Source organism: Chelonia mydas, chromosome 6 (genome assembly GCF_015237465.2).
Source record: "Chelonia mydas isolate rCheMyd1 chromosome 6, rCheMyd1.pri.v2, whole genome shotgun sequence".
Lineage (NCBI taxonomy): Eukaryota > Metazoa > Chordata > Testudines > Cheloniidae > Chelonia > Chelonia mydas.
The window spans coordinates 33089193-33106111 of NC_051246.2; the positions used below are offsets into that span (position 1 = coordinate 33089193).

Consider the following 16919-nt stretch of genomic DNA (forward strand, 5'->3'; position numbering starts at 1 on the left):
TCATCTTGTGAGAGTCACTGACATGCAGATAAACCAGTAAATAGACTGATCAATGACAGGGGTGGGAGAAGTGCTGGAAAAGCAGTGGAGCAAATCTCTCTTCTCAAACTGCAAAATAATAAACTCTGTATCTACAATTTTGGGACATGAGGTTTATAATCACTTTCCAAACATTTTTAAGAAATCTGGACAGATAATAATAATAATAATATTTAGCTTCTATACAGCACCTTTCATGTATACCACCTCTTCAAGCTCTTTACAAAGGAAGACAGGATTATTATCCACCTTTTACAGATGGAGAAATTGAAACACATGAAGATGAAATGACTTGTCCAGATTCACCCAGCAGGCCAGGTCTCCTGAGTCCCAGTCCAGTGCTCTATCTACTGAGCTACACTGCCTCCCAGATGGAAGTGCAGCATATCATTATGCACATTTTAGTAAGGATTTGAATGTAAGATTTGGGAAATAATAATTTTTTTATAGCACCAGAAATGCACATGGAGCTTTATAAACAATTTTGAAAGACAGGACTTTGCCACAAAGAGAATACACTGTAAGTGCAATCTTAGCTGACAAATAAAATTTAGTTGGTCTCTTTTGGAGTAGATTTATAGCTGTTTTATTTTATTACTCTCTGTTAGATTGACCTATGACCAAAATTCCTCAGTTTTTCCTTTGATGTGTTGGTTCTGTTCAATTTGATCACTTTATCTCAACGTACACTTAAAGCAATACAAGATTCACTGTTAAATCAATGAACACAATGGAGAATTGAATTGATGGAACAATTATGATTATTTATTTAGCTTATTCAGCTTATTAGACACCAAGGAAGGGTAGATACTTTAATGTCTACAATGAAGAATAAATTATTGTTTATTCTAAACTTTTGATGAGGAAAATTGCCGTTATGTTTACTTTTTAAAAAAATTTCCTTAAATACCAGTGACTTCCCATTGAGCCTCAAAATTTTAAATACAACCAGTAAAGAAGTCAATGGATCAAATTCAGTAAATCTGAAGTCACTGAAATAAAGGCCCATAAGAAAAATGTGTCAATTTTAAAGGTCTTTCTTAACTGAAGACCATTTTGTGATGGAGCCAAAGGTTAATAAAATCAGTAGTGAATGTAGCAATTTTACAGATAAGCTATTCACAACAAGTGTAGTTACTTGAATAAAAAGCTAATTCAGTTCTAAAATGCCACATGCAGTAGCAGTGAATAGCTGCTTTTAGGTGCTTTCTGGAGGAGGATAAAATACAGAATCACAGCACTCTTCTCTTCCAGCGTCCCTGGCTGCCTGTAAATTGCTGTGAATGGGACTGTGGGCTGACAGACTCTATTAAGACAAACTGCCTTTCTCATCGGAGAGATAAAATAAATCAGGTGTTTAGTCAAATTAAAATACTTCAGATGGAGCAGGCCCTGGGGAGCACTGATCCACCTGACAAATCTTAGCGAAACTCAAGACAGATGTGTTTTGGGGATAAGGAAAGCTCCATGGAAAAAAATGCAGCACTGTCTTTGGAGTTAGAGAATAGATACAGTTCAGAGCAGAGAGAGAAAGCTACGTGTGTAATATATAGTAGTTCATGAAAGCAGGCATATTTACTGTATGTTGATATCTTTTATATGAAGTTTTTTGTTTTATCTGTCTTCATGGCAAATGTATTGTACAGACAGCTGTATATATATTAGTCAGCAGAAGAGTTTATTTACTGGTAATGATTTTAGGGATCTTGTCGCTCGCTGCAGTAAGTGGATGTGAAACAGATGATGATGGTACACAGCTACTGATGACCTCTGTTGGCCCAGCTAGATCAGCTCAATCTGGTCTGCATTCTTAGCAAGTTGTTTTTTATTAGTATTTAAACTGTAAAATAATGGATAGGATTTTCCACTCCAAAATTAAATTATGCCATTAACCCCCCACCCACAACATTCAGGTATCTTTTATCCTTTCTTGCCACAAGTAGCGTTCAACTGGGATGTGGCACAGTTTCATAGGCTTCTCGTTATTTTCAATGAGCATGCTTTAGGGTCATCAGTCCTATCCCATTTGTGGACATGAGTTGTGTGGGAATGAATAAGGATTAATAATTGGTGGTGGAGGTCAATAATGTAATGGGATTAATTATTTTAGATGTGATTTTCTTCTAAAACAATTACCACTGCTGTTTTCTGAATGGGAAATTGTAACTTCAATGTGCAACTGTATGGAATTAAAAGAATGGGAAAGGAGATATCTCAGATGCTTGTGTTCTATCATACCTACATCAAGCATTCCAGCAAAGTCTAACAGAATAGTCAAATGTCACAGCTTTAGCAAGCATTTTGTATGCTGGTTTTATAACCATATTATGACATAAATACAAAGCATGCAGAATAATATGGTAACAAAGTGGACTTGTAATGCCTGCCTTGGGTATGTAAAATATTTTATGACACTAAAATCAAGGCTCAGAATTTCAATTCAGAAGCTGCTTGACAGATGTGGAAGTCTTAAGCTATGGTTTCCCCAGATGTCAGTGAATGGGTCTGAATATCATCTTAGTCAGCAGGTTGCTCCCAATTGTCTTTCTGGATTAAGTAGAGGAGTAGATCAGTGGTGGTTATGGAGGGCAGATAAATATGTTTCCTCGTGGCAGTGCGGAGTATATTTTTGAGGTGGCTGTCTATTAATTGAAACTTAACTAGGGGGTAAATTTTTCAAAAGCACCTAAATCACTTTGAAGCCACAGTGTAAAATTTTCAAAAGTGACTTAGTCACAAAGGAGTGGGTTAGGTCACTCATCTGAGAAGAGGGAGACCTGAGTTCAAATCCTTGCTGTAGAGGTTTAAATCCTGTGTCTGGAACAGGGACTTGAGCCCCAGGACTTCCATCTACCAGGCAAGTACTCTAGCCAGTGCGGTATAATGGAGTGGATGACATGTCTTCCTCAGTTTTGTGAATGCCAGTGGTGCCTAAATTCCCTTGTGAATCTAGCCTGCAAATCATAATATTTCATATTGGAACTGTCAGAATGAACTGTTTTGACATTTCTGACCCTCTCCCCTATTTTTTATTGAAATCACACAAACTCCCAAAATGTTTTGGTCAATCTGAATCTGCATTTTTTAGCAAAAAAACCAAAGTTTTGGTTGAAAAATTTTGTCCAGCTTTATTTAGGAGCCTAAATTCCTCTGATTTTCAGTGAAACTTAGGCTCCTATGTGCCTACATCACATTTGAAAATAGTATTTAGCCTTCCAATTCACTTAGACACTTTAAACATTTTTACCCAGATTCTCTTTTGGGGTGTTGATGCACTATTTTAAAGTTCACATGAGCCCTCTGGAGTTTCACAAGAAATTGGATTAAACAATAGAATGCCCTTCAGCTTTTTTCTTTTAAATATAAATATTAATTGAAATTAAGAAATGCACTTCCAAACAGTTACCTTTTTACCCTGAAGTTTTGGGCTGCTGAGCAAGAATGATTTAATCCATGCAGTAACTGTATTCTCTTTCCAGCCAGATAAACAGATGTAGGCCACATTTTTGGAACACTTTAAATGAAAATCATATTACATTTTTAACCTATCTTTTGAAAAATCCTTACAATACTATTTCCACAATAGCATTTCAGAATATTTCTTCCAAAGGGATTTTCTTAATATTTACAAGAGAAAACATAAAACATGCAGTAAATACAGATTGAAGATTTCTGAAATCCTTTCACTAATCTTGGCCTCTTCAGGTTTTTATCCTGTGCTCATCAATGTGGCAGCTGAGCACTGCTGGTGACCATGTTTGAATGTAAAACCCTCTACACGTTTAAAAATAATATGAATCCAAAAATAATGTAGTGTAAGTAGTTGAGTCTCTGGGAGTCTCAAACCTGCTGCATAGAATCCTGTTTGTTTCCCAATCCTTGGAGAAGAAGCAGCTACTGAAACCTGGCAGCCTCTTCTTGCCTGGAAGACTTCCATCCTCCTCTAGGGAGGAAGGTGGATTCAGAACTCTGGTGCCAGCTTTTCCATTCCTTACTTGACCCACTTCCCCACAACTCTCTTCTCCTTCCTCACAAAGTCTTAAGGCTCCTCTTTACCTGAAGCTGTCTTCTGTGAGTCAGTGGGAGGGAGGGATCGCCTTACCTCCTCATCTGACTTCATATGTCTTTGGGGCATCCAGCAGGCTCACATGGATCTTTAGCTGGTTGGCCTGCTCCCCACCTCTTGTTTATTCTGTGGGCCTGGCAAGGCTCATTTCCTCTAAATCCAGTTGGAGCTTTCTTCCCGGGAGAAAGTAGTTGTTTTGCTTCCCAATGTCTCTTCACTGTATTGTGCTCTCACTGTACTTGTCCATTATAGTACTCTGGATCTGAGATGCTCACATGGGAAAGAAACCTGTGTGATTCAAGTACAGTAAGTTGAGATTATTATTTGTGCCAAAGTAAAATGTTTATATTTAGCATATTTTTTGGCTTGATTCGCAAAAGGATCGTGAACTCTTTACTTGGAGGACCATACAGTTTACCCATAAACAGACTGCTAAGCACCATTAGTGCAAAGAATAAATGTACCGTAGTATCATGTTAATTAAACACTCTGCAGAGTAAACTTTGAAAGTTAAATGAGAATTTTTAAAAGTATTTTCTCAGGTTGAACCATTTCTCAATGGCTACAAGTGTAGCTCGCCTTGTATACTTGTTCCATAACAAAGGTATACCTTTGCCATGATTTCTCAATGACAATAAATGACCCACATGCTGTACCATTCCTACAGCATGCTATATATGGATGGAAATCTTCTTAAATAAATGACCAACAGACCATTAAACTGCTGTCCTTATAATACAGAATCTTGTTGCTTATTTTTTTTTCAGAATGTACAACTGAGGGGAAATTATGTTAATCAAAATGTGAATTTGGTAGTACATGAAGTAGTCATTACACTGGGAAGGTTTAGATGGAAGGGAAAGAGAGATTTGATATCGCAGAGTACATCATTAATTACTCTTGTCAGAAAAAAGAAATAGTTGCTCTCAATTGCTTTTCTGCTTCACAATTCTTGTAACGTCCCATACTGCTTGGAACATAGCAAGGCTGCATGCTGGGAATTTCTAGTAAAATATATGTTCAAGCTGCCACGTGGAAAAAGCACTTTGGTACTTAACCCAATTTCTTTGTGAATATTCGTTCAATGACTGCTGTCTACCTGATATTCACAATGTATCTTTCCTCCTCATTTAGGTACGCCAGAAAGCCTGGCAGAAAAAGAGCGACAGCTCTCTACCATGATCACCCAGCTGATCAGTTTACGGGAGCAGCTCCTGGCTGCCCATGATGAACAGAAAAAGCTGGCAGCCTCACAAATTGAAAAACAACGGCAGCAAATGGACCTTGCTCGCCAACAGCAAGAACAGGTGAGGCTCCAAGAAAGAAATCTGTGAAAATGTTTCTTGTAGAACATTAAAAACTCATAATAAACATTGTTCTGCTTGGTATTTCCTTTCATCAATTTTATTAAAAGAAATTATATTCCTTTGTAACCAACAGAAATAATGAATTGCTTTTTTATTTTCATAAAGGGAAAAATATCATAGGAGACTGAGAAACAGTAGTGTTTGGAATTTCAAAGCATTTCTTTCCTACAATTAATCTCAGTGGATACATTGTTTGATTTCTTGCTACTCATGTGATGAAGGGTAGCAAGTTACCAGTGAAATCATAATTTTTTAATTCTCTCTCTCTCTTTCTCTCTCTCTCTGTCTGACAACTAAACAATCAAAGAAAAAAGTACATAATTGAGAGACCAGAATATCTACGGAGAAAAGAAGGCAAATAATATTTTTAAGAAACACAGTTGTTCAAAAGAGTGTCCTTGTCTTGTTGTATAAAAATCTAACAATGATCCCATATACTAATCCCCTAGGCATTAGATCAGACAGATCCAAATTAATGTGCAGTTTTTAGGAATCTGACATTATTACTAGAATTATCTTTTCAGTTAAATGTATTTTATAGGTTATATAGCGCAATATATGCTCTGTTGATTTTAATGAGTTGTGACGTCTGGTATTTTATGTGCTTGAATATTTGCCCACATGTAGGAATATGGACTCATCCCTTAATGGAAAATAACATAAAGGAACACTGTAAAAAATCAGAAGTTAGAATGTCATTTAGCCATCCAGAGATGACACAGTAATTAACTATTGACACTTGTGAATAAGCTAGCACAAATTAATCTTGACACATTTGCAGACGAGTGATATCTTACAGTGAACACTTTGTAATTATATTTCAAAATGAAAATTAAATGACACTTAAAACTAGGTTGTCATGCTCAATGAAGCGAGCATGTAGCTCAACCGATTGGCAAATAACATTCAGAATTTGAGCCACATGGTGCTTATGTATCATACTTCACTGTGTCGAGCCTATACATCTAGCCTATGTTAGGATAATTGCACTGTGGTGTTTTCTATGCATTTTCTATTACAGCAGTATACCATTTAGGAGGAACCATCAATATTAGATGCATAGTGGTGTTTTGTTGGTTTCCATCAGGAAATGAATATTCAAATGCTAAAAGAAAAGGAGTACTTGTGGCACCTTAGAGACTAACAAATTTAGTCTCTAAGGTGCCACAAGCACTCCTTTTCTTTTTGCGGATACAGACTAACACGGCTGCTACTCTGAAACCATTCAAATGCTACGGTATTGTACTTAGAGATGCAGCGATCTGTACACCAGCAATCTGAACTCTATCAAATTAGCCCCTCCACATGAAGAAGCTAAACAAAGCCCTCAACACTGCCCTGACTAACTTTAGGATGCAGAGGAGCGGCCAGATCTCCAGCAGTTCAGAATGGTTCAAAACATAGGATCTAGTAGCTGTGGAATCTATGTAACAGTCAGAAAGCAATCCCTGTGTATGACTTTCATTCTGAATCTGATTTGGGTGGTGGGGTGGACATTTGCTTGAGCTAATTTGAGTACCACTGTGAATTGAATCTTGAAAAGTCCACTTGTGAACATGCATCAAGTAAGATGTAATACAACTTTAAGGTGAAATGGCATCATGCATACATCATTAATTCAAATAACGTTACTTAACCGTTCATATGGATGTGTGAACTGTCTAAGTAAAGAGGATCAGCTGCAATTGCCCCTCTAAGCATAGGTGGAACTGGTGATCATAATTAGAACAATAACCAAGCACTCTGAGATCCTGGCAGCTGTCCCTATATTACAGGATGGCCAAACTTACTGACCCTCTGAGCTGCATACAACAATCTTCAGAAGTTCAAGAGCCAAGGTGTGCCTGCCAGGGCTCGGCGCTTCCGTCCTGCAGTGGGGCCGGGACGGGGTGTTGTCTCAGGGCTTCAGCCCCCTGAAGTTGTTGCGGGGGGGGGAATTGGGGCTTCAGCCCTGCTCCTGCTGAAGCCCCTAGTCCCGGTGGGGCTGAAGCCCCAAGACCTCCCTCCCTGCTGGCACAGGTGCTGGAACTAGGGGTGCTGGGGGAGCTGCCACACCCCCTGGCTTGAAGTGGTTTTCGTTACACACAGGGGTTACAGTTTTGTTCAATGGCTCTCAGCACCCCCACTATAAAAATTGTTCCAGCATCCGTGCCTGCTGGGCAGAAGCTCTTAACCCCATCATCCTGCCACAGGGCAGAAGCCCCAAGCTCCCCCAAACAGCCTGATCGGCGGAGAATGGGGGGAAAGCAGGGGGAGCTCAGAGAGCCACACTTTAACTGTAAAAGAGTCGCATGCAGCTCATGAGCCATGGTTTGGCCACCCCAGCTATGTTATCTAGTCACTCACCGTCCCCCTCTCCAGCAGGCCTTGCTAGCTGATACAGGACCCTGTTTGAGTTAGTTGCATAAGTAGCAGGAGCAGGCCTGAGTCTTCATTCCTCCCTCACTAAACTCCCATTGACTTCACAGGAAGTTTAGCCTTAGGAGATCATGACCATAAAGACAGTTTGAGCCCATTTGTAGGCAACTGTTTGGCAGTCCCTGAAAGTGGTTTGATTCTGCTCCTGTGCTAACTATCCTGTCTCTCAGCTGCAGGAATTGGTGGACATTAACTTCCTATTTGAGGGTGTAATTGGGACTTATGTGGTGCATAAATCTTGTACTCATCCCCTGCACAGGGATGATTTTTTCGTGTAGCAATGAAATAAATGCATATTTTTTCAGATCCTGCAATTTTAAAAGAAAAAGAAACCTAAAACTGATCATTTTGTGCTATACTATTGCCTTCTCCTAACATGTGCATAAAGATACTGCATTTTTGTTTGCATATTATGCAACTGATCTGTATACTTTGCGCTAAAGTTAGTTGAAAATGCAGTCATGTTTCAAAATCACCCTTGCAGCATTTACTGTATTTTCTTTATCAAAATATTATCTCTACTGCCTATTTTCTTAGCTTTCCCAACATTGAAACATACACACATGTAAAATCATGTACTATATTGGGGAAGAAGGGAAGAGCGCGAGAGAGAGAGAGAGAGAGAGCAGTGTTCTTCCCACACACTGGGAGCTAGGTACTCCTGAGTTCAGACATTAACTCTGGTACTGACTCTTGCAGAGGTAACTCAGAAGAAGCCTGATCATCCCCCTTCCCCAGGAATATTTATAGGAGGGGAAATGATACTTGAGAAATGAGTCACAGTGTGAGGCTCAGACCCTCAGGACTGGGAGGAGGGTGTCCTAGCAGAAAGGGAAGTCAGCAGGGTTGCTGAGGCTGGGTTTCCTGGGCAACTCAGATTCAATCCCTGATCAGATCTTCTGAGCAATTATCCCTTCAAGGCAGCAGTCCCAGTAGCTCACCCAGCTCCTCTTGGCTTCTCCGCAGTGGCTGTATGGGAAGTTAATGGTGGTCGACATTATCTGCTGCACAGATTTCTGCTCAAAAATATGTCTTAGCTGAGAGGCTCAGGCCATCTCCTTCTGCTCTAAGAGCTCATGGGAGAGCTTCCTCTCATTCTGCACAAGCCTCTCTGCACTCTGGCCCATTGCTATATGAACTTGCTTGTCTCAACCCATGTAAAGGAAAAGGAGCCTCAAACCCCTAACCTCTCACCTTCACTTGCCCAGCGGATAAAAGGAGAATAATAATAATCACATATTTCACAGATTTCTTCTGAGAATTAATTATTTAGCCCCAGATTCTGCCACTTTTACACATTGAATAGCACCTTTCTCACTGAGCAGTTCCACTTAAAGCAGTGGGACCTACTAGGGAGTAAGGTACCACTCAAAGTGAATAAGACTGACACAAGCTTGCCCTTATATGTTGTATTTTGAAGCACTCTATATAGCCCCAGTTCAACAAAGCAATAAAGTATGTCCTTAACCTTAAGCACCATAGATAGGGATGGAATCACACACCTGCGTAAGTTTAAGGATATGCTTATATGCTTTGCTGAGTTGGGGCCTAAGTGTTTAGTATTAGTACATAAGTTTTACTGGATAGTTACGTTCTGATGTTATATTTAAGTCTGAAATGTTTCTATTATTTATACAGGTACCTCAAAAAATATCGTTCACTAATCTTCCTCCTGGTGTTTTGGTAACTCTTAACAAATGATGCTCAATCAAAAAAAAAAACTGTTTGAAATGATCAGGAAGAATAACTCAGAGATTGTTTTCACTCAATGAGATGGAAGTTTGGACATTACTGTTTTAATTTAATGAAAAATTTATTTCTAATAGATTGCAAGACAACAACAGCAACTTTTGCAACAGCAGCACAAAATCAATCTACTGCAGCAGCAAATTCAGGTCAGTGTGTTTTATTGCTCTCTTCTGATTATGCTTAAATTCCATTTACAGAGAGGGAAGGATTTAAGATAAAACAACCACATGCTTTACGCATAAACCCCTACAAAGAGGGTCTCTGTGTCTTTGAAAATAATTGTCAACAATATTTTGATGGAAACTGCTTTTGGTTAATAAGCAGGTTTTTTGAAAGTTGTGAATTATTTCTTAAATCTTGCCATTTAACTCTAGAATCTGCAATCATTTTGATTTACACACCATGAAGGAGAAGCAGAGATTCAGTTATTGTTTATAGATTACTTTATTGTACAAAGAGAGAATTGGCTTTATAAGGAGAAGATTATTATGGAAAACAGTCCATAGAAAACGTCTGAAACTTCATTAACCAAAGCAAACAGCTAGAGAGCAGGAAGATAGCCTTTGAAATGCCAGCATATCCCAAACCTGTTGTGACACACAGCTAGGTTCCCAGGCTCTGATATCCTGCCTAATATCCAAATGCGTGCTGGTGCACCACGACCCGCAGTACCTTTTGGTGCACCCCATAGGCAACCTTGTAGCTGTGACTAACCCGTAGTCTCTTGCTTGATCACGTACACGTAGACTCTCAAGTGTCTATACAGTCAAACTTTATTTGCAGGTGTTCTTGATGTATGGATTTCCTCACTGTGTCATCCTCCCCACTTCGCCGTTCTCCCTTGGCCTATTCTTCTATTTAAATTTGCCATCCTGGCTGTTGACAAGCTATTGGGTGGCTGGTCACCTGCTGTATTGTTGGTTATGTTGTGCAGCCAGATGCACCAGTGAGAGCCACCCGCCTCTGTCCCTACTATCCAGCAGTCTCTGTAGGCAGAAATTGCACTTATTTCCTTCCTCATCCTTACCCCAATATGTTTGTATATCCCTTTACAAATATCACAATGTTATTTTGTTTAGACATTAATTGGGTTAATTAACATTTGTAAAGTACACTGACACCCTGGGATGAAAAGCACAATAGAAGTGCAGAACATTGTCCTCATTGTTTTCTTGGCTGAATGTAGTTTTGAAAACAAGACTGTGTATCGCTAACTTAGTTGTGCATTGGGGAAAGAGAACATAAAAATACTTGAGGCAAATAAATATTACATATTCCTCTCTACCCCTGACTTGCAGAACAGGTAACATTAGTTTTAGAAAACCATTAATTAGTTTATTACATAAAAAAAATCTTGAATTGGCATAAGAGCTGCAAATAAAGGATAACTTAAATGGTTTAAAAATATAAAAGAGACGAGGAAAAATAGGTCCTGGCATTTTTTAAGGTAAATGGGGTTTAACATTTCACAATGAAATGGGACAAAGCTAGTCTCCTTAACAAATTCATCTTATTTCACCATGAGCTGGACCATCAGTGTGAGACCATTCAAGGAATTTCTTGAATGCATACAAACACTCCTAATTAGAATTATATGTATCAGTAGAACTTGTTGGCACAGAAGGAGTCAAATTATGACTGTGGGAGCCTTTAAGGCACTGGAATGGGGGAATCATCTTTGGCAAACCTTCATAGGGTATAGGACTACCCTGGTCACTCCCCTCCATCCCATGGCATCCCATGTTCCTCTCAGTCACCTTTGGCTATCCTCAGAATACTTATTCATAAAAGAGTTATGCAAGAGTTTTTTACTTCTGTTGAAAAGTGGGATACACAGACATGGGAAAATGTGGTGTCATGCAAAAGTCAGTTTTTCTATCTATCTGGCAGAACATGGTTGGCTTCAGTGGGAAGAATCTTACTTCATATTCCCAGTCCAAAAAAACTTAACGCTTCTCTGAGGTTTTTGGAAACCCTCTGGGTCCTACTATCTGACTCTCTTGCATTCCCAAGTGATTCCAACCAAACAGTATTGTGGGTAGATCACCAATCAATAGAACTCCATAGGAATACTCACTAACCTGCCAGGGACTTCCAAAAGGTCAAAGTAGGGCAAGAACCAAATGTATTTTAGTTTTGGGAGGATTTTCATACCCTAGTCTATAGTGCTTATGCCCGCATATAATTTGTCTGCTAAGGCAATGAGTTATGTGTACAATTCTTGGCATATTTTCAGAAACAATTTTCTTTTTGCACTCGTCAGTTTTTGATGAACTTACTAAGAAAAAACAAACAAATAATCCCCCACTCACACACAAAGAAGAGGCGTGAAACTAAATTCGTAAATTTCATGTAATGTATAGGCCCTTTTGTGTTAGAAAAGGTGGAAGTTCCCATATGTACCGGTTTCTTTATGGAGAAAGTGGTAACTGTGCTTGCAAGAATATGTCAATATAAAACAAATAATACTTGGGTGCTGGGTGCCACCTTCATTATGGGAATTGAAAATCCACAGATTTCCCTGAGATTCATTGTGAAATCTTAACTTGCTTGCAGCATGGCCAATAACAAACTGACTGCAGTTCTCACACAGTGAGAATAGCTCTGGAATAGCTTTATTTTTGTGCCCAATCTCATTTCTTCTTGCATTGGAATTAATTCTGGTTCTGATTGCATCCATTTTTAAAAGGCGAGTTCTAAGGCTGTCCTGTGGTAATAAAATAATAAGGATCGCTACCTTGCCAGTCTTTGTTGTAACCTACATACATGATGCCATGATAGCAGGAGTCCATCAGCAGAAATTTTATGGCCTCTGTTGTTCTGTCAGTGGTGCAATGTCTTCCATTGGATTTGGGAAAGGTTTGCTCTTCCATTGATCTGAGTTGACAACACATTGCGAGTGACTTGCAGCTTCCTTCTCTCCTCCACCTCCATTTTTTCTCCTTTGTAGGATCCTTGGTAACTGTCTGAATCCTTGTGCATCTCTCCACATGAAGATGCATGACAGGACTTTTGGGGGAGCAAATGGCTATTCTTTGTCCCTCAATCACTACTAAATCTTTTCCCACTTGACCTTCCCCATATTGATTGATTAATTAGATGTGGAGGCTGGGCCAACATAGGGTGCTCTTACTCCATGTTTGTACCGTGGTTTGGGTTCTATTGCATGTGAAATATTTGTAGAGTGATTTTTGCTCATATGCATAGGATGGAATCTAATCAATGTGTCTGAGGCAAGGAAATAATTTTTCCTCCATATCTTGGTGGCCAGGCTCATGGTGGGCTTCTTGCCTTCCTCTGGAACATCCTGTAAGACTCCTCCTGTCAGTGATTAGGGTTGTTGGGGATGTGACATATCAAACATGCATGTGGTCTCTCAGAAGCGCTGCTAGGAATGCTAGTTGTTAGGTTTATGGAGGAAATCTCCTATTTTAACTGATGTTTAGCCTACATAATACACAGTTGCCATCAGCCAAGTGGTTCTTCCTTATTTATTTGTTCTTGCTTATTTGTTGCAGGTTTGTTACTCAGGCATTCCTTGTGATAGAAGTCTTAGTCTTCTCCTTATTGTAGGTTTGGGAATGGGGGAGAACCTCCTTGCTATTTAGTTGATTGAGACTGTTAAGACTAGGTGTCTACATTTCTTGTACCTGAAAATCTGTTGGCAATGGGTGAGATGTTGCTGGGCCAAGGATAGGCTGAAGGATGTGATGCTTCATATTGCTGTGTCTGGTGTGAAATAATAATCGTCCCCTTTTATAAGAGATTATGAAATGTGAAACTTGTAGGTGTCAATTTAATCTGGGCACAGGCCTGTTCATGGCCCAGCTACTTGGAAATCAGTTCACTATTTCTCTACTGCAGTATTCCGGGGCAAGTGATTGCGGATGCAATGTTTTCATTACATGAGATGCATCATGTACCTCTCTGATCTTCTGAGGTTAGTGGCATAGTCTCCAAACAATAATTTTGACAATTTAAGGAATACAATTTATGTAATCCTTTGAACGATTAGAAATAATCAAAGAGGCTCACTATACTTCAGTCAACAATAAGTAAAAGTGAAAAGGATCCATTAAAACAATCACTTATTTTCCCCCTAAATTGCCATTACTTCAAACATTTTATTTCCTTTATCCTTTTCAAGGACCATTTTCACACTCCATATCCGATTATCATATATTGTGCAGCTTTGCCAACAGCATGTCAACAAGAAACATATCAGGTAGGTATTGCAGGCAAAACCAGTATAGTCATCTTAGGAGTGATGAGCTCTTATATTTATTTATTTGTTCACAGTCAGTTCAGGTTTCTGGGGGTGCATTTTGGGGAGGCAGTTTTGTCTAGTAGTTAAAGCATGAGACGTTCCCCTTCTTTGTCCACTTCTATAAAGTGCTTTCAGATCCTGTGATGAAAGGCTCCAAATAAGTGCAATGTTTGATTACTCCCGAGCCCTATTACTCCTACCCCCTGAGGGTTGCTTCCCTCTCTATGTGGACAATAAACACCCTTCTCCAGAAGAAGTTCAGAATTGGAAGAACTAGTGTTCCCAATTACAGTCCTTAATCCTGCCGCCCAAGGCAGGCAAGTTTCCCATTGATTTCCATGGAGTTCTAGATGAGGAAAGACTTCAGGACAAGTATAGTCTGCAGGGTCAGGTTCTGAGCTGTTTTATACCCCTTGAGTCAAATTCATTTCTGATCTAAAATGTACAAAATCTTAAAGCAGTAGGAAAAATTAGGCTACTCCAGGATAGGGTAGGGTGATATTAATATATGCTATGCTGGGTAAACTCACCTAAGGAGATCTGCGAAAAATCCATTTAAGGAAAGACTTCTTTAATGCATCATAAACTGAAGGGAGCATTCACAGGATAGAAATGCTGAAGTCTGACTCTGTATAAAGGGCCCAACTGTGCAAGGTGCTGGATGCCCTCAACTCCAAGTGAATTCAGAAACTTGTTGGAGACAGTCAACTCCTTGCAGGATTGGGTCTTCTGAGTGTCCGTGTTTTGCTGGAGGAGGAGGAGGGTATATCTACACTGAGACTTTGAGCCCAATTCCTCAAGTGTTCTGCATGAAGAAGATCCATTTAAGTCCACGGGAGATATGGATGTGGAGGACTTAAAGAACCAGACCCTTTGCTGAGTCACTTCAGACTTGTGCAGGTATTGTTGGAATGAATGCTAAATTTGGCCACAAGTTTTGAAAGAGCTCAGCTTCGACATCTGGGGCCAGCACAATGGATGCTGAACTTTTTCTGAGAATCTGGCAGTAGGTCACAATAGGAACTGAGCCCTTTTGAAAATCTGGTCATAAGTGCTCCCATCCTTTTCTCTTCTCAATGCCCTTACAATATAGTGCTTTGAATCAGGTGTAGTTTCCTTTGCATATAAAAATTGGGTTCTTCTGCCCTCATAAGTAGTCTGTTTTAATTGAACCATAGAAATTATTTCTAATAGTAATTGTGTTCTAGTTTTTTAATGTGTACGTTCATGCTGCGTATCTTCATATCAACAAGCTTGCATTGTCTATTTCTGTTAAAATGAGTGAATATGATTACCATGATAGTAAACAAATAAAAGAATGGTAACATAAAAATGACAACTGTTTAAGCTGTTCTTGAATATGAATCATTTGAATCATACTTAAAACTTAAGAGGCTGATCTAACAAATCTCTCTCCTTATCCATGATTAACTACTAACAATTCAGGTACCTGGTGAGCTGAATAAGGACTATCTCTTTATGTGAAGTGCATGTCTAAAGATCAGGAATAATTACATTGCACATTAGCCTTCATGGCCTGCATGACCTGGTTAATTAATTTTTTGCTAGGATAATAATAGTAGAAATATATTTAAAGATATGCTTCATCATTAAGTATCTAATTGACCTCCAATTTTAAGAGCTGGACCTTTCATTTATTGCCTTTCAGAGATGGGTTAAACCTCCTAGCAGTAAGCTTGCTGAAAAGGCAAAAGCTGGGATCTAGCTATCATCAGTCCCCAGTTGCTCTGTCTTAGGTTGTCTCTCTTTGTTTGTAAACTGTATTGAGCATTGACAAGCAAAAAGCAGTTACCATGCTACTGTTCTGGAACAAGGGAATATTCCTTTTTTTTTTTTTTAAATCGTCGATCATGAAACTGATCCCCTTCCTGCAAGTTCTGAACAGGACCAAATAAAGCCATTGAAAGCAATTTGATACTTCTGTTGGCGTGGTGTATGGATCAGATACTCCCTTGAAAGAAAATGAGGGTTATAAACAAAGCTTAGAAGTCTAGGAATAGCCCCCAGCTTCAGCAAACCCTTAAAATATTTTGTAATTGTATCTTCAATCATGAATTAGCCAGGAAAAACAGACCCTCTTTTCCCTTTTATTTCACTGCTGAATGCTGTTTTTAATTGCCCACAGCCATGCTGTTGTGATCTTCTTTGGAAGTTTCAAACCAGGATAAAAATGCAAATCTAATTATTTCTTTTATCTAATCTAATTAACTTTTAAAAGTAATGATAGATGCAGTATAGCCTGCATCAAACATTTTAATAACCAAGTTTCTGGATTAAAGAATAGGTAAAACTACTGTAATTTATAAACAGTGAAAATTTAAATTATTGTGGTGGCTCAATAACCTGTAGCAATAGCTTATTAATTTGTAGTAGAGATTATACATTTCCTTTAAAATCCAGCTTGCTTATGAATTGAATCCAAACCATCTGAATAGCTTCTGTCTATTCAGTTCAATACCAATGCATTGCTGCAAAACTAAGACTAACCTCCTTCTTCCAATGCAGTTGCCCACATGGGCTGTTTGTAAACGTAAGATGTAAATGCCAGCATGTTACTGTAATTTGTACCCTTGTTATTTAATCAAAGACTGAGATTTCCAGAACTCTGCTGTGTGTGTAGCCTCACTGCTTCTGTCCAGCTCATCAGTCTCGTTAGCAAAGATGGAAACTAGTCCAATGTGAGGAGCAGAGCCAAAGAAAAAAGAGAAAAACAGAAATATGTTGAACATTTATGAAGCAAAGTAAAACATTTCATGTTTCATTTATTATTGAATATTGGCCTTTCCCCTATAAACAAGAGCCAGGTCTTGAAGTCCTTGCTCAGTATTTACTCTGGCAAATCCTGCATTGTGGGCAAAAACTTACTCTTGGTATCTGCCCAAGTAACTTTGAGTAGGCAGTGGGGATATCAGTGTTGGGAAGAGGGAAGGAATCTTCCCCCCTTCCCACCAGGCTGTGGAGTGGAAGCTGAGCCACAGCTACTGCTCCATCT

At 39.1% G+C, this 16919-nt stretch overlaps 1 protein-coding gene across 34 annotated transcripts in view; it reads left to right on the plus strand.

The window, feature by feature from the left end:
* Positions 1–16919, plus strand: part of SOX6 (SRY-box transcription factor 6) — a 451795-nt gene that overhangs the window by 274168 nt on the left and 160708 nt on the right. For all 34 annotated transcript variants that reach the window (XM_043549526.1, XM_037899741.2, XM_037899724.2 and 31 more), the window contains 2 exons: positions 5240–5412; positions 9717–9785. In XM_043549526.1, coding sequence (XP_043405461.1) covers positions 5240–5412; positions 9717–9785 — 242 coding nt within the window. The remainder of the gene's footprint in view (positions 1–5239; positions 5413–9716; positions 9786–16919) is intronic.